Source organism: Scyliorhinus torazame, chromosome 28 (genome assembly GCF_047496885.1).
Source record: "Scyliorhinus torazame isolate Kashiwa2021f chromosome 28, sScyTor2.1, whole genome shotgun sequence".
Lineage (NCBI taxonomy): Eukaryota > Metazoa > Chordata > Chondrichthyes > Carcharhiniformes > Scyliorhinidae > Scyliorhinus > Scyliorhinus torazame.
In genome coordinates, this window is record NC_092734.1 from 25,071,924 (window position 1) to 25,097,663 (window position 25,740).

At 46.0% G+C, this 25,740-nt stretch overlaps 1 protein-coding gene across 1 annotated transcript; it reads right to left on the minus strand.

The window, feature by feature from the left end:
- Positions 1-7,642: 7,642 nt before the first annotated feature.
- echs1 (enoyl CoA hydratase, short chain, 1, mitochondrial) lies at positions 7,643-25,213 on the minus strand. Its single transcript, XM_072491675.1, has 8 exons — positions 25,045-25,213; positions 20,609-20,806; positions 16,910-17,037; positions 14,772-14,871; positions 11,674-11,778; positions 9,840-9,959; positions 8,528-8,595; positions 7,643-8,443 (listed from the first exon to the last, which is right to left on the minus strand). Exons 1-8 carry the CDS (start codon positions 25,139-25,141, stop codon positions 8,378-8,380), a joined length of 882 nt encoding a protein of 293 aa, XP_072347776.1. The 5' UTR covers positions 25,142-25,213; the 3' UTR covers positions 7,643-8,377.
- Positions 25,214-25,740: the final 527 nt, after the last annotated feature.

The window sequence follows — 25,740 nt, forward strand, 5'->3', positions numbered from 1 at the left end:
GGAATAGGAAAGCCTGAAATATTCAGCAGCATTTGGAGACAGAGTTCATGTCTGCGAGCGGTCTCCCTCTCCGGAAATACCATTCAGAGGAGGACATTCACCCATTCAACAAGGCCACACTTTCCCAAACTATCACCTATCCCTTAATTCCCACAATGTCTCATAATTTATTGATCCCTATTTCTAATATACTCAATGACTGAATGTGCACAGCTCCCAGCCACAGAATTTCAAAGACACGCAGCCCCCCCTCCCCCTCCTCTCTGTGTTCAGGAACCCCTAACCTCAGTCCCTTTATTCTGAGATTGTGTCCAGTTCTAATCCCAGTGTCTAAATCTGCAACCCCCAGCCAATGGGGGGGGGGGGGGGGGGGGGAGAAACACCTTATCAGCATCTTACCCCCAATATCTACCTCATCAGACCCCTTAATAAGTTCATATGTTTCACTGAGATCACCTCTCATTCTTTCCGATGCTAGGGGACATGGATCTATAATCTGCGGACGATCGACTGCATGTCCTGTTTTTGTTTTAATTCCAGGATTGTCCATGACCTCTGCAAACCTTGCTCATGTTTCACTTAATGAGAGTCCTTACTGGGACTGATTCACTCAATGATCTCCGGCTTCTCCACTTAGCCCGAACCCTGCATTTGCTGTAATAGATACCAGCTTTCGTTACATTTTGCCAATTTGACATTGTAGTCTTGAATTGATACAGGCGGTCCAGCCGAATGACAGGTGTGTCTAAACCTTGGTGAAGTGGTGCTGAGGAACTGCCAGCCTGGTTTAATATATATTATTGCTGTAATGATGGTATCTAATGAACCTTGCAGCTCTTTCGGCGTCTTGAAGGCCACTTCGCCGCCTAACCAACCTGCAGCGATATTTCCCGGCTTCTTGTGCAGTTTTGTAGGTTGCTGCAGAGTCCCTATGACATTTCTGAATCTTGTATAAACGCTGTTCGGTTCAATACCGCCACCTAATGGCAACCTGGGGAATACAAGCCGTGAGCTCCATAGCTGCACCAAAAATGGACAATACAATGCTGAAGGAGGCCATTGAACAGTTTAGGCCTCTACTCTCCAGAGTTTAGAAGAATGAGGGGAGGTCACATTGAGGTATACAAGATGATCAAAGGTGTGGATAAAGTAGACGTGGAGCGGATGCTTCCTCTTGTGAGGCATTCTAAAACAAGAGGTCATAATCTTAGGATAAGAGTTCGCAAATTTAAAACAGAGTTGAGGAGACATTACTTCTCCCAAAGGGTTGTGAATCTGTGGAATTCGCTACGACAGAGTTCCGTGGATGCTGGGACAGAGTAACTTTAAGGAGGAGTTAGACAGATTTTTAATTGGTGAAGGGTTATGGAGAGCGGGCAGGACGGTGGAGTTAAGGCCAAGATGAGTTCAGCCATGATGGAGTGGCAGAGCAGACTCAATGGGCCAAATTACCCAATTCTGTTCTTAAACCTTATAAACTTATGTGGCCCATCGAGTCTGTACTGACCCTCTGAAAGAGCACCCTACCTCGATCCACTCCCCCGCCCCATACCCGTACCCCCACCTAACCTGCACATCCCCAGACACAAAGGGGCAATTTTAGTGTAGCCAATCTACACATCTTTGGACACGACCCACACAAACAAATGCGCTCATTCATTTTTCTTTGGAAATGCTTTGTGTCGAACGGTTTGCTCGCGGATTTACACAAGGAGAATGGGCTGAATGGCCTCCTTCTGCACTGTAGGGGTTCTATGATCTATGAATTGTTCAGGTGAATGTTGAAGATTCACTGGTACTATTGGAAGAGCAGAGTTCTCCAGATATCATTTTCAAACCTTTCTTCCTTATTCATCAGAACAAGGCCGATTTAGTGGTCATGTAGCAGATACATGGGAATATCACCACCAGGAAGTTCCCCTCCAAGTCGGGCACCATCTGGACTTGAAAATATATTGCCGTTCCTTTACTATTGCTGGGTCAAAGTCCTGGAACTCCCTCGCAAACAGCACAGTGGGTGTGCTATGATGAAATACAAAATTTGTATATATAGTGTGTTTTATATCTGTTGCAGTCATGTTTTATAAGCCTGAGGTCAGGTATATATATCTCTCTGTTGCAGTAATATTTTTACATAATCTAGGTTGAGATATCCAGACTCTATGGCTGTAAATGGTGCAATTAAGATGTCATAATAGTGAGATCACCATTCCATTCCAACCTTGCACATGTTACAAAGAGAGAACTGATGGAATTTTGTTATGATTGCTGGAGACTCAGTTAAGCGTAGATAATTTGAGACATTCTGTTTAGATTTAGGTATGCAGGTGGGGTGATTTGAGTGGGATAAAGATGATGTAATTAATGGGAAGAGCCAGGTTTGAAGCAGGCAGTTTAGCTTTTGGAGTTCCAGGGGGCGGAACGGTGGCACAGTGGTTAGCACTGCTGCCTCACGGGCACCCGGGTTCGATCCCAGCCCCGGGTCACTGTCCATGTGAAGTTTGCACATTCACCCAGTGTTTGCATGGCTCTCACCCCAACCATAAGATGTGTCGGGTAGTAGGATTGTCCACGCGAAATTGTCCCTTGGCTACATTTTAAAAATGTTTAAGCTGTTGGAGTTTGCCAGGAGCTCCAAGCTGAGAAGTAGCTTCTGCCAAAGACTGTCAGGTTAAGCAGCAGTCTGACACACAGGATATGTAGTACTGTTTCCTGAAAGGATCTCTCTTTCCGTTCAAGCAGTCTTTCCAGTAAATCCTAACCTGAAGACAGCAAGTATCCCTATGTTTGCTAACTGTATTTGCAAGTGGCCTTTGACCTGTAATGGGTTTTGCTTGATTGGAGATAGAGAAGGTATTAGAAGTTGAGGTGATTCCTTTTACTGTTAAGAATTGTTTAACTGTTAATTGTAAGCTACTTTCTGTGATGTTAATGTCATTTAATTCTGTGTTAATAATAAAATTTGTTTTAAAATATGTCAGCGGAAATCACCCGTGGACCCTGCACAGATAAGACCATGAGATATAGGGGCAGAATTAGGCCATTCTGCCCATCGAGTCTACTCCGCCATTCAATCAAGGCTGAAATGTTTCACATCCTCATTCTCCTGCCTTCTCCCCATAACCCCCTTATTAATCAGGAACCTATCTATCTCTGTCTTAAAGGCACTCAGTGATTAAAGGCACTCAGTGACTTGGCCTCCACGGCAAATAGTTGCACAGATTCACCACCCTCTGGCTGAAGATATTCCTCCTCATCTCAGTTCTAAGGATAGTCCCTTCAGTCTGAGGCTGTGCCCTCGGGTTCCAGTGTTTCCTACCAGTGGAAACATCCGCTCTAACTAGGTCTCTCAGTATTCTATAAGATTCAATGAGATCTCCCACCCCCTCATCATTCTAAACTCCATCGAGTACAGACCCACTCCTCATTTGACAAGCTCTTCATTCTGGGGATTATTTTTGTGAACGACATCTGGATCCACTCCAAGGCCAGCACATCCTTCCTTAGATACGGGAATATTTGGATTGTGCCAGACTTTTTAAATTAAACATTTGGAGCACTCATTATATGAAACAGTTTGGAAACTAGGAAACAAATGAATGGACTTAATCTGCAAATGTAGTTCTGTACAGTCTCCGTAACAATGGTAACCCAAGACCGTGACACATTATCACCGAGAGATGGGTCAGGTTTGTGCTTTAGACTGAAGGCTTCTTTATTCCACCAACTCTCAGTATTGTCATTCAACCGATTCATTTATAATGAATGAAACGAAAGTCAAACGTGATCATGCAAACCAAAAGGTAATAGAATTCCTGAAACACTTTTAACAGTTGACTCAAAAGAAATCCCAACACTCCTGATACACTTTACAGTGCTACACACCTCTCTAATTTAGAGCTGGACAATTGTTGGGCACAGGAAGTAGCAACGATAATTTAGTTGCTCCAGCCTACTGTGGCTGAGATTTGTCACGGCAATTTAATGAACCTTTTTTATTTTTTGAGGGTTTTTTTGTGTGGAGATCATAGTGAGGAGTGCAGCACTTCTGCATCCAGGATCAACACCCAAGCATTTCTAAGCCAGTTGAGTTCAAAGTGCACCCCCCCCCCCAACCGTGACTTTTCCATTCACAAACTAACCAACCACCTTGGCGCTCAATGAGTTACATTTGCAAGTTGGTGCCAACTGCTATCACATTTGAAATAGCAGTCTTGTCATTCTGCACCCATTCAGAGACGAGATTAATATGACACAAAAGGAGATGTTCTTCCCATTCATCTGGACTGAATTTGTTAAGAGTTGAAATGGGAGTGTGCTCACTCCATCATATCACCCAAAATGACCATCATAATCCACTGTTGCCTTTCCATGTAATCATCACAAATCAACATTGCTGGTGTCGGTAATGATGGCTGGCTTCAGGACCACGCTTGGCTTGGTCGAAAGTGGGTCTTGAGTCACAATCATTGATTGACTGCCTTTGCCTCCTGAAATAGCCTAATAGGCTGTTCAGTTGGTTTGGTAAAAGACAGCTCACCGGAACCTTCTCAAGGGCAATTGGGGATGGGTAACAAATGCCAGTCTTGCCTGCAACGCCCACATCCTGTGAGTAAATAAAATAAAATGTACTCATCCCACATCTGACAGCAACGTCCATTGCCCGAGACCTGGGTCCAATTAAGACCTCTGATGAATGTGTGCGGAGTTTGATCGTTCTCCCCGTATCTGCGCGAGTTTCCCCCCACAGTCCAAAGATGTGTAGGTCAGGTGGATTGGCTAAGCTAAATTGCCCCTAGGTGGGGTTACGGGGATAGAGTGCTCTTTCAGAGGGTCGGTGTTGACTTGATGGGCCGAAGGGCACTGTAGGGATTCTATGATTCTACGTACAGAACATCTTGAACATTGAAGGACGATTACACATTTGTTCAAAGAGGTAGATCTTCATGAGCTTGGTAAAGACTTGAGACGGAAGGATTTAGGAAGGCAATTCCAGAACATGCATGTAGTGCCACCAGCAGTAGGCTGAAGGTGTGGACAATAAAACCAATAGCTGGAGTGCGAAGGGAGACACAGAGCTGAAGAAAATTACAGGAAGGGTTTCAGGAGGATTTGATGGTGAGAATGGGGATTATTGCAACATAGGACACAGGCCCAGTCCATCACACAAAGCTGCCTCCCATCCATTGACTCCATCTACATCTCCCGCTGCTTGGGGAAAGCGGGCAGCATAATCAAAGACCCCTCCCACCCGGCTTACTCACTCTTCCAACTTCTTCCATCGGGCAGGAGATACAGAAGTCTGAGAACACACACGAACAGGTTCAAAAACAGCTTCTTCCCCACTGTCACCAGACTCCTAAATGACCCTCTTATGGACTGACTTCATTAACACTACACCCTGTATGCTTCATCCGATGCCAGTGCTTATGTAGTTACATTGTATATGTTGTGTTGCCCCATTATGTATTTTCTTTTCTTCCCTTTTCTTCCCATGTATTTAATGATCTGTTGAGCTGCTCGCAGAAAAATACTTTTCACTGTACCTCGGTACACGTGGCAATAAACAAATCCGGTCCAGGAGATAGTGGGATAGTTTATATCATTGAGGAAGGGGGTGGTAATGAGCAGGATATCGTGCAGAACATGGATAAATATGGAAAGGCTGAGAGCAAGTTGGAGTTTATGAGGGATACTCAGCTTGAAAGTTGGAGTAGGCGAGTCTGTTAGGGACACTGGATTTAATCAGTGGATGGGGTGGGAGGGTGCGATTCAGAGGGTGTTGCATCTGGGTGGGAGGGTGAGATTCAGAGGGTGTTGCATCTGATTTGAGTACCAAGTGAGCCTTATTATCACTTTCAGTTTATCGAATAAAGTGATTTTCTTGGGTGGGTCCATTCATTTTGGATCTTGGAAACAACTCTCAGCAAAGCTGATAATGGATGGAGGACTCCGCACAATGATGTGTGACAACGTCACTGCTTTCTAACCCGAATCAAATCATTGCAAGTTTATCCAGCATTAATAGTGATTGCGTAATCTCTATTCGAAGAGTTGCGATTAGCCAGTGGGGCTGTCGTCTAGTGTCGGAGCTGCTCTCATTCAACCCTGCTCTTCAATTTCGCTCTTCCCCTAACCCCAGCACAGTATCAACCTTCCGGGGATTGTCATTACGTTCTCAATCCCTCAAATATACCAGTTCCTCCTCTTCTTTCCCTGTGATCTTCCTCAGTTGAGGCAAATGGACATGTCTTTTCACCTACAGCTGTTCTCACTGTACTCAAAAGACAAAATGGACCAGGTCATCATACAACAGTAACAGAGTCAGTCAGGAGCAACACTGTACATCTGTATTAAGCAACAGGACGTAAGCCTTCAACATACTACATTGGAATGCTTAATACTTAAAGGGAACACCAGAACAGGAAAACATAAGGGGCGATATTTTCACTTTGCCTCTCCTTAAAAAAAAAAGGGGTAGAGAAATGGACTGTTCTGGCTAAGTGTGGTTTAAACAAAATCAAACACCCTTGAGAAGCACGAAAGCAAAATGCGGCAGATGCTGGAAATCTGAAATAAAGACAGAAAATGCCGGAACAATCCAGCAGGTCTGGCAGCGTGTGTGGAGACAGAAACAGAGTTAACATTGAGTCCAATGTGATTCTTCTTCAGGTTACAAGAGGAGTTCTGAATAGAATCATAGAATCTAGAGTGCAGAAGGGGGCCATTCAGCCCATCGAGTCTGCACCGGCCCTTGGGAAGAGCACCTCACTTAAGGCCACACCTCCACCTTATCCCCATAACCAAGTAATCCCACCCATCCTTTTTGGACACTAACGGCAATTTATCACGGCCAATCCACCTAACCTGCACGTCTTTGGACTGTGGGAGGAAACCGGAGCACCCGGAGTAAACCCACCAGACACGGGGAGAACGTGCAAACTCCTCACAGACAGTGACCCAGCGGGGAATCGAACCCGGGTCCCTGGCGCTGTGAAGCAACTGTGCTATCCACTTGTGCTACCGCACTGCCCCCATATGAATGGGAGTCATATTGGGTTAAAAACATTAAGTCTCCTTTTCCTTCTAAAGGAAGCTAGACCAATATCTGGCCTTGAAAGAAGCAGGCTGCAATATATTGTGCAGAATGCTATGGCAGTATTCACACTGCAGAAATGAGGATCCATGGAACTAAAAACTATAAATGTTAATATTGAGTGTGTTCTGGGCAGCACTTTGGTGAAGTGGTTAGCACGGCTGCCTCACAGCGCCAAGATCCCAGGTTCGATCCCGGCTCTGGGTCACTGTCCATGGGGAGTTTGCACATTCTCCCAGTGTTTGCGTGGGTTTCGCCCCCGCAACCCAAAGATGTGCAGGGTAGGTGGATTGGTCACACTAAATTGCCCCTTAATTGGAAAAAATTAATTGGGCACTCTAAATTTTTTTTTTTTAAGTATTCTCTTCATTCATAATTCTTTCATGGAATGACTTCCTGTCACTTGCATTCTGGGAGTCTCTCTCTCTCTCTGTCGTCACTAACCACTATCTGATATCACTTCCTGCCTTTTAAAACCTTCTCAGAAGCTAATCCTTTATCCATCCTTCAACTCCCCCTTTCAAACACAAAGTGTTACAGTTGAGGTTTTTGACAGCCTCAATGGGCAAATTATTTTTATTTCAATCTTTTATAACTGGCGAATCAAGGATCACTAACAAACAGCATCCCCTTACAAAAAACCCACTTTGACTTCCCACAGAATTAAGAGCAACTGAGCGGTAAGAATTCCGTTACAAGATCTTCTGGACGCAACCCAAATGCAATGAAAGCTGATTTGAAGAGTAGACCTGTATTGTCAACTTCGTCTTGCTGTTGTCTGCTAGGTTGTTGAAGTAACAGACACTATTCCACAAACCCTACACATTTATGATTCACCTGCTTTCTAAAAGGCTGCACATTTAACATGGGCAAAAATGAAACGAAAATCAGCTGAGATTATGAAAAAATGAAAGGAAATGAAAATGGCTTATTGTCACAAGTAGGCGTCAAATGAAGGTACTGTGAAAAGCCCCTAGTCGCCACATTCCGGCGCCTGTTTGGGGAGGCTGTTACGGGAATTGAACAGTGCTGCTGGCCTGCCTTGGTCTGCTTTCAAAGCCAGCACAGGGTTTGACAAATTGGCTGTTCAATCGAGGACACTAAAGATTTAAATTATTCCCCCTCAATTATCTTGGTTAAAAAAAAAATACAGGGGCACCAAAATAAAATACGCAGTATTTTCAAAACCTCACTCGTGATCTACTCAACTTGCAGCTCTCGGAGTGACACTGATAATTGAGCTCCCACTGCAGCTCAGGATGTCTTAGTCCATCCATTCAATCACTGGTCAGTGAAATTAGCCTTCCTCTTTTCGACAAATGCACTCATGCCTTCTTTCCGATCAGTCTGAAACAAAGAGTTGACACGGCCCAATTAGAAATTCTTGCCGGACGAGAACACAATTTGTTTTAATAAGATGCCGCTACTTACAGTGGAAAAAGTGGAGTGAAACAGACGCTTTTCCAGTCTGCTACCCTCAGCCAATGTCAATTCAAAAGCTGGAATGAAGAGTAGAATTGTTAAGCAGCCACAGTGAATCAAAGCTATTAAACCCTGGCTTGCATGAGGGGCCTTAAATTCTTGCAAGTCTCATTTTTAATTTGCCAGCGCTAAATAAATAAATGGACCTGGACCCCGGTGAGACACACAAAACATTTACAATAAATCTCAATATTAAATAAGAACAACGTGATTCATTAAGAGATAAAGCCTGGAACGTACAATCTTCACAGAATTAACACAAAGCCGATTTTACATTAAAACTGTTGAACACCATCGTTTTATTTTGGGATTTTTCTTTTGGTCACATTCCTTGTTTTAGTCTTATTTGTGCTTCTCAGCTCCCAACCCAAAATGAATGGGTTACAGCACTGGACTGTGTTGTACGACCTCCGAGGGCCGAGGTTTAAGTTCTATCTCAATTTTACAGAGATTCTGCGCACTAGGAAATTGCAGATCTCCTTGCCCCAGGGTAAAACCAAGAAGAGCGAGCAGAGCAAATCTACCTCCGACATCCTGTTCCACCGCGTGGGCTATCCAATTGCATCATTAAGCCAAAGTGAACACCAGTTCAGACATAGGGGCGAGGGACTGACGTGTAGCTCACTGCTGAGGCAGTGGAATGTCATTTCTGTTTTTATTCGTTCATAGGATGGGTGCGTCGTTGACTGGGCCATCATTTAAGAGTGAACCACATACATTGCCGTGGGTCTGGAGTCACATCTAGGCCAGACCAGGTAAGAACGGCAGATTTCGGTCCCTAAGAGACATTTAGTGTATCAGATGGGTTTTAACGACAATCGACAATGGTTTCACGGTCATCTTTAGACTTTTAATTCCAGATTTATTTTTTTATTGAATTCAAATTTCACCATCTGCCATGGAGGGATTCGAACCCGGGTCCCCAGAGCGCTGGGTCAGATTGTTAAAAATTAGGATTTTGAAACAATCGGAAAGGGGAGCCAAAGGGTGGTCTCACCAGGTAAACATTCAACGTAACTGATTTGACAATTCCGAAACGAGACACACAATCATTTTCCATAATAAATAAGTTTGACCCCCTAATTACACATTTATAAGCAGTAAATCTCGGTATTAAGTAAATCCTCCATATCATACATAAACGCTGTAATTCATTGCAGGAAGTAAAGCATTTTACATTATGAAGTAGCCAACATCTGGCAAGACTAATCTCGGGCCTCAACTTGAAAACATGCTGAGGTTAAAGGATTAATCTGCTTACCACCATTAACCGCCTCTTTCGCCATTGCGGTGATAAGTTTCGAGTTGCCAGCTATTTTCTCTCCACATTTGATAGCCTCTTCCACCACTTGAGCGGCTGGATATATTTTACTTACGAGTCCTTTGGAAATAAAAAAATAAACCCACCAGGCTCCGTTATCATTACACAGGAAAGGCTTCTTGAACTTTTTAAGTTATGGGAACTGGGACGTACATCTATCAATTCAAAAGTTGCGTATTTTGAGTATCAAAATTATAGTCCACCCTGTATTATTTTGTCTTGGCAAATCACATGTCCCGGCAGCCCGCATTAACTTTGCTCCTTTTGTCTGAGCACTTGTGCGCGTTTTCAAAGCCAAAACCACTTTGTGCTTTGGAAAATACAATCCCACAGCTCGACAACTTAAATATTGGTCTCCGTTTTAATACAGGAGGAGGAGGAGGAGGAAAATCCTTTTCCTCTCAAAGGCTTGTTAGCGTGAGGATTCACTTCCGCAGAGTACTGGTAGCTAGGGTATGGAGTGTGGTCAAGGCTGGGTTAGATTGTTATCCACAAGGGAGTCATGGGTTATGGTGGGGAAGCACACAGCAAAATGGAGCGGGGACATAAACTCTCCAGGATTGGCCAGGTGTCTCCAGGAATTGAAGATCAATCTCCAGGACACTGCTCTGTGCCATCCTGGAGAAAAATCATCAGGATATCAAAAAAGTTTGTCCTCTGCTGCCATTTTCTTTGAACATTTCTCTTTAGCAGATATAAAAATATTGAAAATGGGAACGATAGGGGCCGGGATTCTCCGATCCGCAATCGCGCTCGGCCGGAAGTGCAGGGCCCCGGATCGGCAGGCGGAGCTGCGAGGACTACTCAGGGCCCTGCCAGCCCACTTCAAAACAGAGAATCACTCTGGACTTTCTCCAGGAAAGTCCAGTGTGATTCGCACCGGTTTTCTAGCGGGCGTGGGGACATTGCCCCATTATCAGAGAATCCTGCCCAGGACGTTAGTCTGGCAGTCAAGCATCAGCCAGTTGGGTAATGGATGGTTTTACTTTCCAATTGGTGCAGGAAGGCCGTACGTCACAAGGGTGGGGGTACATTGGCCGACTAATGGCTGGAGCCTGCGGGCCAAGTCATGAGATGAATCATCCAGGAATACATTTAAATCAATTGTAACTCGCAATCCTGGACCACAACCACGTCAGCCATGATCTTGTCGAACAGCAGAGCAGGCTCAAAGGGCCAAATGGCCTACTCCTGTTCCTAAGTCCGATGAACATTCAGACAGCATGAAAGAAAATGTGGGCCGATAGCTTTCGCAGGGCCCATGTTTCAATGTACGCTCAAAACCTTAGAACAGAACTGCGGTGATACCTCGGAGCAGAAATATTCTTGGAATCTGGAACGGGATCAATTCTAGTAGTCCCGATTGAAAACCCTATCGACCCGTTGGCCTCTGGTCAGCTAAAGCTTGCACTTATTGAGAAGGCTTTTCTAATATCCCTGCAACATCCCAAAGTACTTCACAAGCTGGGGTTCCCCTCTTAATGAGATCCCACTGCTGCTGGCAAACCTGGAGCAAATTGACACACAGCAAGCTCCCTCACACAGCCACTGAGTGAGCGGACATCAGATTCCACTGGTGTTAGCTGCGGAATGAACTCTGGCCAGGACATGGTGGGATCTTTAACACTCTCACGGGCAGGCAGGCTCACTAATAAACATCTCCCTCAGTACTGAAGGCCGATTAAAGTGCGCTACCAGCTGAGTCAAGCTGGTGTTGGCGGAAGGGGTAACCCGAGAGTACGAAACGACAACAATCCAAATCGATACACCGTACCTGCTGCCTTGGCTTCCTGAGCTGAAATCCGGTCTCCAGTGAGGACCATTTCCATTGCCAGTGACTTGCCTACTGCTTTCGTCAACCTCTGAGTTCCACCAGCACCTGCGCCAAAGACACCGCCCTTTACCGTCACCTTCTCGTCAACATCTTAATTGCCATATTTACATAGCGCTTTGAAACATCATCAACAGACCCCTCGTCACTTCACATGAGCGTCATAAATGAAAATTCGTCACCCCGAAACACAAGGAGACATTAGGGGGCGGACGACCAAAATCTTGGTCAAAGAATATCTGCGAGGAGAAGTGGTAGAGAGCCGCGGAGGTTTCAGGAGGGGATTCCAGAGGTCTGGGCCTTTGCAACTGGAAGCACCATCGCCAATTTTAATTGTGGTGCGATCAGGGGGACAAGAATTAGAGGATTGCTGATATCTCTATATCTCTGCACGGGGTGGGGGGGGGGGGGGAGGTTTAAAAAAAACAATTGCTGCGGGGCTGTGGGTATCGCTGGTTGGATTTATTGCCCATCCCTACTTGCCCTTTAACTTAATGGTTTACTGGGCCATTTCAGAGGGCATTTAAGAGTCAATCACATTGCTGTGGATCTTGAGTCACGTCGGCCAGAACCGGGTAAGGATGGCAGATTTCCTTCCCTAAAGAGCATTAGAGAACCAGCTGGGTTTTTATGACAATGGGTTCATGGTCCGAATTCTTTTCAAAACTGAATTCAAATTTCACTGTCTGCTGTGGTGGGATTCAAACCCAGGTCCCCAGTGCATTGGGAACAGTGGGATATGGGAATAGAGGGATATGGTACTCGCAGTAAGAGGTTTGAGTTCAGACAGGCAGCATGGTCGGTGCAGGCCTGGAGGGTCGAAGGGCCTGTTCCTGTGCTGTAATTTTCTTTGTTCTTTGTACCCAGGGTCTCAGGGTTACTAGCCCAGTGACAATACCACAATGCCACTGTCTCTCCTACACAGCAGCGGAGGAAGCTGTGGGCTGGCCGTGATTAAAAAACAGCGAGAATTTTAAAATTGGGACCTTCCTTAACTGGAGGCCAATGCAAGTTCAGCTACTGACCTAAACAGCTTCTCCCCGGGTATGACCAATATCAGACACGAACAAATATAACTACATCGTACTTCCCTGATCACCCTTTCCAATTAGCAATATCTTCTGGAATTGCATAGTTTCGAGTATTATTGCTTTCAAACGGCTGAATGGTGTGCGAGTTAAGCCTCATGATGGTATTAAATCGCAGTTAAGATCACAACTGATAAATAGTTTTTTTTGGGGGGGGGGGGGGGGCTTCATTGTAGTTGATTGAGCTTCATAACACGGTGCAAGTTCAGTCTGTGCAGCGCATTAAAACGTCAAGACCAAGGGGGCAAGAATGGAACTTATTTCCTGGGTTACCGGTGGCGCAGTGGTTAGCACTACTGCCTCACAGCGCCAGGGACCCGGGTTCAATTCAGGCCTTGGGTGACTGTCTGTGCGGAGTTTGCACGTTCTCCCCGTGTCTGCGTGGGTTTCCACCGGATGCGTGGGTTTCCTCCCACAGTCCAAATAAGTGTAGGTTGGGCGGGGATACGGGGATAGGGCGGGGGAGTGGACCTCTTCCAGAGAATCGGTGCAGACTCGATGGACCAAATGGCCTCCTTCTGCACTGTAGGGATTTGATGGGTCGATCGTACTCGGAGACGGTGAACTAAGTTTTTAAAAGTGTGAAGTTTAATTGCTAATCAGGACTTTGTGTGCAATTTTATTTTAACAAGTGAAAAGGGACAGGTTCCGAGAAGCTGCACCAACAGGGGGAGCCGTGCTACCAGGAAGCTCAGCATGTATACTGCTGCCGATCTTGCTAGTGCAATCTCTTTGGAGAGTGGCTCCTCCCCTGGGAGTACAGATTGTATCTTGCGCTCCTGGCAAGATGAAACTCAAGCGCAAGGAATCTGCACTCTTAAAAATGTCTCTTCAAAAGCTGTTGGTGTGAGAATGGTGTGTGTGAAGTCACGATTAACAAGGACACAATGAAATGAAAATGAAAGAAATTTGCTTATTGTCACAGGTAGGTTTCAAATGAAATTACTGTGAAAAGCCCCTAGTCGCCACATTCTGGCGCCTGTTAGGGGAGGCTGGTACGGGAATGGAAGCTAAGGATACTCTTTCACTGGTAACACTTAATCCAGTCACATTTCCCACAAACCAGCAAATTACATTTTATCATACATTGTTCGATGAGGGAACAGATATTTCTGGTGGTTTAGCTCAGCGGGCTAGACAGCTGGTTTGTGATGCAGAACAAGGCCAGCAGCGTGGGTTCAATTCCCGTACCAGCTTACCCGAACAGGCGCCGGAATGTGGCGACTAGGGGCTTTTCACAGTAACTTTATACTTGTGACAGTAACAGGCTATTTTTATTATTTATGCAGCGAGTTGTGCGATTCGGGACGCATTGCCTGAAAGGGTGGTGGAGGCAGATTCAACACTAACTTCAAAAAGGGAATCTGAGCTATACCTGGAAAGAATTACAAGGGGAGGGGAGTGAGACAAATCAGATATGATTTGGATTATCGACTGCGAATGACAGAGTGGAAAGGAGGTTTCCTTAATACTCAGTGTCAGGTGGTCTCTCGGGTTTCAGAGCACAATTAAATCTGCCCAGCAGGCGATGGAATAGTCATGGGAAATATCAGACTGCAACACGGAAATATCAATTTTCAAAAAAGATACACATGGTCAAAACACGTAAACCTCTATATGCCATGCAACAGATATTGTAGTTTTAGTATATTTTTAAATAGACGTTCAGTTTTCTGACAGAAGTGCTTATCCAAAATGACTTTTGCTGGGCAGACCTGTACCAGTGGGTGAACACTCCATGTACCCACTATAGAGCATGCGGCTGGTGCCAGGTTTGTGGTGAGCCAGTAAACGTTGCCAACAACTCCGCATTTGACCCTGAAGGGACAAGCTTTAAAACTGATAGGTGGTAAGAAACATGATTTCGCAGGGCAGTCGCCCAGTGTACAATACTGCAGCCCAACAATAAAACATTACCAATTACCTACTAATAACGTAGTGCAGAGCATTTACCCGGAATGGTTCCCAACAGAATCTCTGGCTGCCCAAACTGCGCCTTTTCGCCCGCAAATATGATGTCACACATCATGGCCAACTCGCAGCCTCCTCCGAGCTATAGGACAAAACAATGATCCAATCATGCGCTAGGTTCTCTACACATCTGCAGTATTTAAGTGCACATTTTTTATTTGGTCCCATCAATTTTCAGAGCAAGCCATCAGTTCACTTGGACACTTGGCTATAACCAAATGTCAACATGAGTTACAAACCCTTCACATCTACATTTGGGCAACGCACAATATCATTCTTTTATTCCCCAATCTGCCGTGGTAAACGTGGCGGTTATAAATCTTCCCAATTTGTCGGACGGGCACCAAAACTATGTGGTGCTGCAGCGGAAGATCTGCATCAAGTCGGAAAAGACCCGGAAATTAACCCACATGACACTAGTGGAAATAAGGCTCATCTGAACGCCCACCTTTTGCTATTAGTAGCAGATGAATTTAATTACTGAAGATAGTGCGGAGAGGAAGTTCATTAGACAGCTAATGTCCAGCGATTGAATTTCAGGGCCAGAGGATTGAGATAGAACAGACAGAACACACGGTGAGTGGAGTGAGTTCAATGACGGAAGAGGTACTGAATTTAACTATCTTACTACTACGAGAAAGGAGATTGACCACTTACATCTACCCGATACATTTATCACAGGTTGGACCCCCAAGTGGAATGTCCATGCAGTATTTATTCCATTTCCCTGGTGGCGGTTTTCAACACTGCCCTTGAACTGGGAATTCCTTAGCCAAGGAAGAAAGTGTCCATTCCATAACTTGCTATGCAATCAGAGAGGATTGAATAGACAGCTTCAACTCCCCTGTTTTGGTCAGTGCAGTATCAGCGGTGACTGTTATACTGACTGATAATCTCACAGCAGGTGGCGGAGGAGGTTCATCACAGATGGTACAAGTCGGTCTTCATCGAACAAGTTTTCTTCTCCCGATATCTCCCCTCTTCCGAAGGCGTTCACATTCACGTAGATACCGTTTCCCAGGCACCCTTCACTCTTCGGTAGCTCGTCTAAATGCTCATTCTTAATGTGTAAAGTCGAGGGAATAAGTATTGGCAGGACAATCAACCTTGGGTACGGGCAGGAAGGGGAAGGGCATCTGTCCTTGTCCAGAAGCCAAAAACAGAGTGCGAAAACCTTTTTAAAAATAAATTTTGACTACCAGTTCTTTTTTCCCCCCAATTAAGGGGCAATTTAGCGTGGCCAATCCACCTACGCTGCACATCTCTGGGTTGTGGGGGTGAAACCCATGCAGACACGGGGAGAATGTGCAAACTCCACCACAGACAGTGACCCGGGGCCGGGATCGAACCTGGGACCTCAGCGCCATGAAGCAGCAGTGCTAACCACAGCACCACCCGTGCCGCCCCTCTGAGAGCGAAAACCGTGGACTGATGTTACCCAGCCTTGGGTCAGGAATAGTAATACCAAACATAGGTGCCTCTGCTAAAGTCTCGGTAAACTCAAGTGAATTGAACATCGGACCATCCTGGCTAGGCGACTTAGACCATATGACAGAGGAGCAGAATTAGGCCACTCGGCCCATTGAGTCTGCTCCGCCATTCAATCATGGTTGATATTTTCTCATCCCCATTCTCCTGCCTTCTCCCCATAACCCCTGATCCCCTTATTGATCAAGAACCTATTTTTCTCTGTCTTAAAGACACTCAGTGAATTGGCCTCCAATTCTGGGAGGGCTTAATTATAAACTGCCCTCATCATCATGGAGAGAATTCTCTAGGATAAATATAATAGCAGGCTCAGATATAGTCTTGCACTGTTATATAAAAACACAGATGCAAGACTACTATATATCTGTGCTGCAGCCTGCTCCCCTCAGCCAATGGGCCTTCTCGCCTGAAAAATGACCCAACCCAGACAGGTTGCCTCAGAGAAGTATTCTATTTTTAATCCCAGTCAGGAATGGGATCTAGAATTGCGTCTCCCCGTGAGGAATCCGCTAAGTTAGTTACATCATACTGCGTTCCTTTCCTGCCCATCACATGGTACCCGAGCAGGCTGTCAGGTGGGCACACATTCAACAAGCTCAAAGCGTCAACATTCAACCCTCAGGACTACCTACAGCGTAGCCGTTCACAGCAGCAATCACAGGCTTTTTAGTCGTGGCCACCCGGTTCCAATGGGAAAGGAAGTTGCCAGTGTAACATTCCTGGAAGGTTTTCTTCTCCATCTCCTTGATATCAGCGCCAGCTTGTGAAACAACAAGTCACGATCAAGCAGGAGGTTAGTGACAAATACAAAATGCATTCACTTGCTTTCACGCACCTTTTTTCATAATGAAAGACCAAGATGCTTCACGGGCCATAAATCAGACAAAAATCATCACCAAAACTGGTCAAACGGGCAGTTTTTATTCAGCCTCTTAATGATGGAGAAATGGAAGGAAAACCATTTAGAGAGGGAATTACAGAACTTTAAAAAAAATTTTAGAGTGCCCAATTCATTTTTTCCAATTAAGGGGCAATTTAGCATGGCCAATCCACCTACCCTGCACATCTTTGGGTTGTGGGGGTGAGACCCACGCAGACACGGGGAGAATGTGCAAACTCCACGCAGACAGTGGCCCAGAGCCAGGATCGAACCTGGGACCTCGGCGCCGTGAGGCAGCAGGGCTAACCCACTGCGCCACCGCGCTGCCCAGGGAATTACAGAACTTAAGGCCTAGAGGACTGAAGGCCTTAGGCTGGGTGAAGGAAATGGGAAGGGTGGAAAAGTTCTTGGAGGGTTGCAGGGATGAAGGAGACTACCAGAAATAGGGAGGGAGGAGACCCTGGAAGGACTTGGAACATGAGGATGAAAATATTTTGATAATCGAGGCAGTGCTGGGCTAGGAGCCAACACGGATGAACCAGCACAGAGGTGGTGGACGAGCTAGACAGGTTCAAGTCAGAATACAGACACAAGAGGCTGGATTCTTCTGGCCCGCCCGCCTCAAGAATGTCACGGGCGAGACGCGGACAATGGAGACATCCATTGTCCTTGGGCGGGATTCTCTGGTCGCCGGGTGGAGAATCCCGTCCAAGGGTTCTGGAGGCACTCAAGTTAAAATACTCATGCTTTGCAATGACATATCCTTTTTTACTTTTACACAGGGCAATGTATTGAACAATCAAATGCAAAATTACACTTGTTTCCGTAATAATCCATTTTTGAGATACGATATACGAGTCATTTGAGACACCACGTGTTACCTTTAGCATGGCTGAGGAGGAATGGGGAAATTTGGACCCAGGATTCGCAAAGCTCTCCACCACTGGCAATAATGTCATGCCTGAATGCAGTCTAGAGTCATCGATGGAGATTGAGCACTTTCAATCGTCCAAAGGGGCTGGTTTAGCACAGTGGGCTAAACAGCTGGCTTGCAATGCAGAACAAGGCCAGCAGCGCGGGTTCAATTCCCGAGCCGGCCTCCCTGAACAGGCACCGGAATGTGGCGATTAGGGGCTTTTCACAGTAACTTCATTGAAGCCTACTTGTGACAAAAAGATTATTATAATAAGTTGGGCGACAGGGCGGCACAGTGGTTAGCACCGCTGCCTCACTGCGCCAAGGACCCGGGTTCAATTCCGGCCTCGGGCGACTGTCTGTGTGGATTTTGCGCTTTCTCCCCGTGTCTGCGTGGGTTTCCTCCGGGTGCTCCGGTTTTCTCCCGCAGGCTAAAGATGTGCAAGGGGATTGGCCTTGCTAAATTTCCCCTTGGTGTCCAAAAGGTTAAGTGGGTGAATTCATTTGGTGAATTCATAATTATAGATGTTTTCAGTATTGAATGTGAACCCTGATGTGCTTCTGTTTAGAGGTTTGTTAAGTCTTCTGGGTGTTAAAAGGACAGCATACAGATTACTTAAGTGTTGTATTCTTGGGGGGGGGGGGGGGGGGGGAGGAACTGAATTAATGGTTGCTAAGATATTCACTGTTTGTTTTAAAAAGGTTAACTTGAGTTCATAGAATAAACATTGTTTTGCTTTAAAAAAAGAACTTTTACATTTCTGAAGTACCACACTTGGAGAGTGGGCCCTGTGCTCCCCATACCACAATCTATTAAAGGTTGTGGGTCAGGTGAACTCCATGATACACTTTGGGGTTCTCTAAACCCTGACCCATAACAATTGGGGGCTCGTCCGGGATAAAAGTCTATCTATTGGATTGGCTTAGTAAACTTAAAGACAGTGAGGGGTGAGCATATTGTGGTTGCTTTTCAGGTGTGGTATTTTAGTTTAAGTGGGGCGTTGTTGTGGACAATGGCTCTTTCAAAGGCTCAGAAGTTTTTGGGGGTGGAGACGGTCACACACAGTACCTTACAGACAGCAACTAAAAGCAGACTGTTAGATTTGGCAAAAACATTGCAGTTAACGTTACCTGTCAAAATGCGAAAAGATGAGGTAATTATGGCGGTGGCTAAGCATTTAAAGTTGCCTGAGATACAGTTTGACTCATTGGAAATGGCAAAAGTTCAGTTGCAAATTAAACAAATGGAATATGAGAAAGAACTAAAGCAGCTTGAATATGAAAGAGAGAGAGCGGAAAAAGAAAGAGAGAGAGAGGAATAAGAAAAGGAGAGAGAAGAAAGGAGAAAAGAAAGAATAGCCCTAGCAGAACAAAAAGAAAGAGAAAGAGAGATACAGGTCAGGAAAAAAGATAAATAGAGAGAGTTTGAACTTCAGAAAATGGCCATGAAACATGACAGTCAGTTAAAATTGGCAGACATAAAGGGAAACGTACAGTTGGATGATAGTGATGAGGGTAGTGAGAAAGAGCGTCAAAGTCGAAGGCTTGGTGGGAATCTAATTAAATATGTCCAAGCATTGCCAAGGTTTGACGAGAAGGAGGTAGAAGCCTTTTTCATTTCATTTGAGAAGGTGGCTAAACAAATGAAATGGCTTATGAAAGAGAGAGAGCGGAAAAAGAAAGAGAGAGAGAGGAAAAAGAAAAGGAGAGCGAAGAAAGGAGAAAAGAAATAATAGCCCTAGCAGAACAAAAAGAAAGAGAAAGAGAGATACAGGTCAGGAAAAAAGATAAAGAGAGAGAATTTGAACTTCAGAAAACGGCCATGAAACACGACAGTCAGTTAAAATTGGCAGACGTAAAGGGAAACGTACAGTTGGATGATAGTGATGAGGATAGTGAGAAAGAGCGTCAAAGTCGAAAGCTTGGTGCCAAGGTTTGACGAGAAGGAGGTAGAAGCTTTTTTCATTTCATTTGAGAAGGTGGCTAAACAAATGAAATGGCCACAGGACATGTGGGTATTACTGATTCAAACAAAGCTGGTAGGTAGGGCTAGTGAAGTGTTTGCATCACTACCGGTGGAGGTATCTGGGACGTATGAGGGGAAAAAATCCATCTGGTGCATATGAACTAGTGCCTGAAGCTTACAGACAAAGGTTTAGAAATTTAAGGAAAGAATTTGGTCAAACATACATGGAGTTTGAAAGGCTCAGAGTAATTTTGATAGGTGGATAAGGGCTTTGAATATAGACCAAACGTATGAAGCTCTCAGACAAATTATACTTTTGGTTGTGGGGACAGGGCGGGCGCCTGGGTAGGGTGCTCTTTCAGAGGGCCGGTGCAGACTCGATGGGCCGAACGGCCTCCTAATGTACTGTAAGATTTCTACGATTCGATTCTATAATTCAAATCATTGTTATCGGGCAGCTACCAGGATGGTAAATGATCTGGGTGGGTTAGCTATAAATTCCTGCATTCTGAAACATTCCTCAATGTTAGAAAACACAATTAATTAATGAATGTCTTCCTAGATATCTGCCTGCAAATGCCTTTTCACTTCCTGTGAGGACAATGGCTCCAACTGCAGGGTCATCTTCAAACACATCCAGAGCCTGGCTGAGCTCCTTCATCAATACGTCACAGAGTGCGTTTAACGCTTTCGTCCGATTTAGCTGGATAAACCCCACATTCTTCTGCTCGCCCTTCTTCTCCACTAATATATGTTGATACTGGCCACCTTGAAAAGAAAATGATAAAAGCAGCATGTTAATAATCACTTACATAACATAAAGCAAAAGACAAAATCGAACTGAAGCTTTGCGGCGATCTTTAAACAGTTGCTGTAATTCATTGCTGCCCCACGGCGCCAGGGTCCCAGGTTCAGTACCGGCCTCGGGGGACTGTCTGTGTGGAGTTTGCACTTTCTTGCAGTGTCTGCGTGGGTTTCCTCCGGGTCGCCAGTTTCCTCCCACAAATGTGCAGGTTAAGTAGATTGGCCATGATAAAATTGCCCCGTAGCGTCCAAAGATGTGCAGGTTAGGTGGGGTTTATGGGGATAGGGCGGGGGAGTGCGCCTAGGCAGGATGTTCTTTCAGTGGATCGGTGCAGACTTGATGGGCCAAATGGCCTCCTTCTGCACTGTAGGGGCTAAATCGCTGGCTTTGAAAGCAGACCAAGGCAGCCCAGCATCACGGTTCAATTCCCGTACCAGCCTTCCTGAACAGGTGCTGGAATGTGGCGACTAGGGGCTTTTCACGGTAACTTCATTTGAAGCCTACTTGTGACAATAAGCAATTTTCATTAGGGGCTGTTCAGCACAGGGCTAAATCGCTGGCTTTGAAAGCAGACCAAGGCAAACCAGCAGCACGGTTCAATTCCCGTACCAGCCTCCCCGAACAGGCTCCGGCTAGGGGCTTTTCACAGTAACTTCATTGCAGTGTTAATGTAAGCCTACTTGTGACAATAAAGATTATTATTATTAAGATTCAAAGATGTTGGTGTGAGTCTGCAACCACACAAGACAGCAATGGGCAGAACCTGAGGGAAAGGGAAAATAACCGGTATGATGTGCTGGCTCAGATCTTATAGTACATAGAACATACAGTGGAGGCCATTCGGCCCTTCGAGTCTGCACCGACCCACTTAAGCCCTCACTTCCACCCTATCCCCGTAACCCAATAACCCTTCCTAACCTTTTTGGACACTAAGGGCAATTTATCATGGCCAATCCACCTAACCTGCACGTCTTTGGACTGTGGGAGGAAACCGGAGCACCTGGGGAAACCCACGCAGACACGGGAGTGACCCAGTGGGGAATCGAACCTGGAACCCTGGCGCTGTGACTCCACAGTGCTAATCACTTGTGCTACCCCATCTTGATGTAAATGTCGCAAAATGCCACACAAAGATTGGTTTCTAAAGCACAATTTTACAATAAGATATTTTGGAGAAATTGGGAAACAGATTGTTAAATATTCAGTCTAAAATAAACTTTAGAACGCGCGGAAACACAAATTATGGGGACTAGGCATTGGTCCAGTTTTAAATGTACAATGTACATTTTTCTCCGACGTCAATGATTAACCATGTATCAAATTGATCAACCCTTTCAACCTGCTTCAAAATGGGTCAGCGCTGTGGGTGTACCTACACCACATGGACTGCAGCAGTTCAAGAAGGCAGCTCACCATTACCTTCTCTAGGGCAATTAGGGATGGGCAACAAATGCTGGCCTAGCCAGGGACAGCCAGATCCTGAATCCAAAGAATCCTTACAGTGCAGAAGACCATTTGGCCCATCGGGTCTGCAAAAGAGCACCTTACCTAGGCTCACTCCCCCGCCCTATCGCCGTAATCCCACCAAATCTACACATCCTTGGACACTAAGGGCAATTTAGCACGGCCAATCCATCGAACCTGCACATCTTTGGACCGTGGGATGAAACCAGAGCACCCGGAGGAAATCCACGCAGACACGGGGAGAACGTGCAAACTCCACAAAGTAACCCAAGGAGAGAATCAAACCCGGGAACCTGGTGCTGTGAGGCAGCAGTGCTAACCACTTTGTCACTGAGGCACCCTGTGAAGTAATTATTTTAAAATATGTTTTAAGGTGATTATTTGTATTTTCTTATTTCACACCTGAATGTAGTGAAAATAACCTTAAGGACCTCATGTGTCCACAGGCTCAACACATTGATTCAATCCTGTGTTTACATCTGGCAATGCAGTGGGGACAAGCCCTGTTAGTTGGTCGCTGTAAACATGTTTCAATGTATCAGGCTACTTCCAATACAGCAAAGAGTCAATAAAGTTAGACCTCGACTCCTTTTGTTATCAGACAAATGGGCCAGAATTCCAGCTTTAAAATGAAGTTTTTTTTGTTTTACATAAATTGAAAACAAGATCTGACAGATATTTCATAGAATTTGTTTTTCATAGAATTTACAGTGCAGAAGGAGGCCATTCGGCCCATCGAGTCTGCACTGGCTCTTGGAAAGAGCACCCCACCCAAGGTCAACACCTCCACCCCATCCCCACAACCCAGTAACCCCACCCAACACAAGGGGCAATTTTGGACACTAAGGGCAATTTATCACGGCCAATCCACCTAACCTGCACATCTTTGGACTGTGGGAGGAAACCGGAGCACCCGGAAGAAACCCACGCGCACACGGGGAGGATGTGCAGACTCCGCACAGACAGTGACCCAAGCCAGAATCGAACCTGGGACCCTGGAGCTGTGAAGCAATTGTGCTATCCACAATGCTACCGTGCTGCACCTGAGGTGAGGTGATCCTCAGTTTAAATCACCACCAGCCAGCTCTCCTCCTCTAGTATTTATTTATTACATGCCCATTGTGCAGAGACAGTGATGGGGGCGATAACAGCTGGCCTCCTAGATGAGCAGTTGAAACGCCACAGCACACAAGGCTACACACCAAGTGCTGGAAAATTGCAATTAGAGTGACGGCCAGCACAGACGCAATGGGCTGAAGGGCCTTATTCCTGCTCTGTTAAACTCCAATGACTATTACACGTTTTTTTCCAGTTGCACAAACTGACACACTTCACCCCAGCCATAATCAATAATGGGAGCTGTCAGCCCACAATTCTGCACAATCCAAACATGACACTGCTGCCAGATAGTCCGGGGTTTGGATGCTCGGTAGGCTAGACAGCTGGCTTGTGATGCAGAGTGAGGCCAGCAGCGCGGGTTCAATTTCCGTACCGGCTGAGGGTATTCATGAAAGCCCTGCCCTCTCAACCTCACCTGAGGTGAGGTGATCCTCAGTTTAAATCACCACCAGCCAGCTCTCCCCCTCAAAGGGGAAAGCAGCCTATGGCCATCTGGGACTATGGTGACTTTACCTTAATTCAGGATTTGGGAGGGCAGGGTTGTATCCACATTGACTACACTGAGCCTCCTCCTCGGTGTACAAGTGACACGAGCTCCCTTTCAATGCGTCTCACAATTGGATCGGTCTGATCATTTCTTTTTCTTTTAAACGAGTACCCAATTAATTTTTTTTCCAATTAAGGGGCAATTTAGCATGGCCAATCCCCCTACCCTGCACATCTTTGGGTTGTGGAGTTGAAACCCATGCAGATAAAGAGAGAATATGCAAACTCCAAACAGACAGTGACCCAGGTCCTCAATGCCATAGGCAGCAGTGCTAACCACTGCACCACCGTGCCACCCCAGGTCTGATAATTTCAACGCGTTACACACAACTGGGTGCATGTGGTAGTCAGACAGTAACCTCCAAGCCTGATGGAAAGTCACATTTTAAACCCGCAGATCAAGCATAAAATTGCTCAGGACGTACAAACTGAAAATGTCACAATCTCAGCACCCATTGCACCCCCCACCTCCCTACCCCCCTCTCCCTCTTTAACATTAAAATCAGCCAGCAGTCAGAGTGACATGCCCATCCAAAGACTGAATAATCTGCCTCGTCCCAGGTCCCACTTTACCTTGGGGGGGGGGGGGAGGGGGCAGATCACACTCCAGTGGTAACCAGCCCAATTTTAACTGCCTTCCAGTGACTGGTTTGGAATGGGTTAAAATTAAAAATCTCACTCAATGGTCTGGGGCTGATTGCAAACTGCAGCGTCACGTTTATTCCTGTAGGTTGAAAGGGGGGAATGGTTTGCAAAAGGACAACTTAATGTTCGGTTAGTTTTTTTAATAAGTGAGTGGGGGGAAAGAGTTCATAGAAAATGTTTGCAGTGGAATTTTGTCATTGCAATATATTAGCCAGGAATAGTTGAGTTGCAGGCAGGGTCTGCGGGGGGTTTGCTGGCTTTTGGAAGGTCACTCGCTCCTTTGCAGCAGTTTGCATTCACCACGTCTTGTGCAATAATGCACGGGAGGCCCTGAGCTCGGGTTTGCAAAGCCTGTGTGCATGTGCCTATACCCCCCGCCCCGGCGGAGTGACTGGGGGGGGGGGGAGAGAGAAGGTGCACAGCTTACCTGCGCTGTACGCTCTGGCTGCATTAAGGGTGCATGGCCAGCTCCTGAAGGCGCAGAGTGAGGAGGAGGAGGCAGCCACTCTGCACAAGAAGGACATCTCTCCTGCTGCCCTGTCCTGGGCTCTGCCTGTGCCTCGGCCCCGCAAGCTGAGAGCATCGCGAGAGCCCGTTAGCACCGCCCTCCCCGGGAAGAGCTGTCAATCACCCAAATTTCACCCTCCCTCAATTTAATGATTGACATTTCTGGCAGGTTAATGAATGAATGGATTCAATTGAGCGCTAGTTACTCTGTCCAAGTGCAACAAACAAAATGATGTATCCAAATCCTCTGTAACAATAAATTGCAACAGGTAGTTTCTGGCTTCAACGCAACTTCTTGGGCAGATCGAAATGTTACAACCTGTCTCTTCACCCCGCATTTTTCCAGCAGTGTCTAATTTTATTTTATATTTCCATCAGTTTCTGCAATTTTGCTGGACTGGGTTGGGGCATGTTCCGAGGGCTGCCTCCTTCACCCAGGGGCAGCACAGTGGCCCCAGAGGTATCACGGTGGTCAGCACTGCTGCCTCGCCGCGCCAGGGAACCGGGTTCAATTCCGACCTCGGGTGACTGTGTGGAGTTTGCGCGTTCGCCCCCGTGTCTGGGTGGCTTTCCTCCCGGTACTCCGGTTTCCTCCCACAGTCCAAAAGGTTAGGTG

Coding starts and splice junctions, on each gene's coding strand:
- echs1 (XM_072491675.1), bottom strand. CDS start 25,141: ATGTCCTTCTTGTGCAGAGTGGCTGCCTCCTCCTCCTCACTCTGCGCC. Junction 14,872..16,909: donor CTGCTGTGAACGGCTACGCT/GTAGGTAGTCCT, acceptor TTTGTCCTATAG/CTCGGAGGAGGCTGCGAGTT. Junction 8,444..8,527: donor TTCACTCCACTTTTTCCACT/GTAAGTAGCGGC, acceptor TCTTTGTTTCAG/ACTGATCGGAAAGAAGGCAT.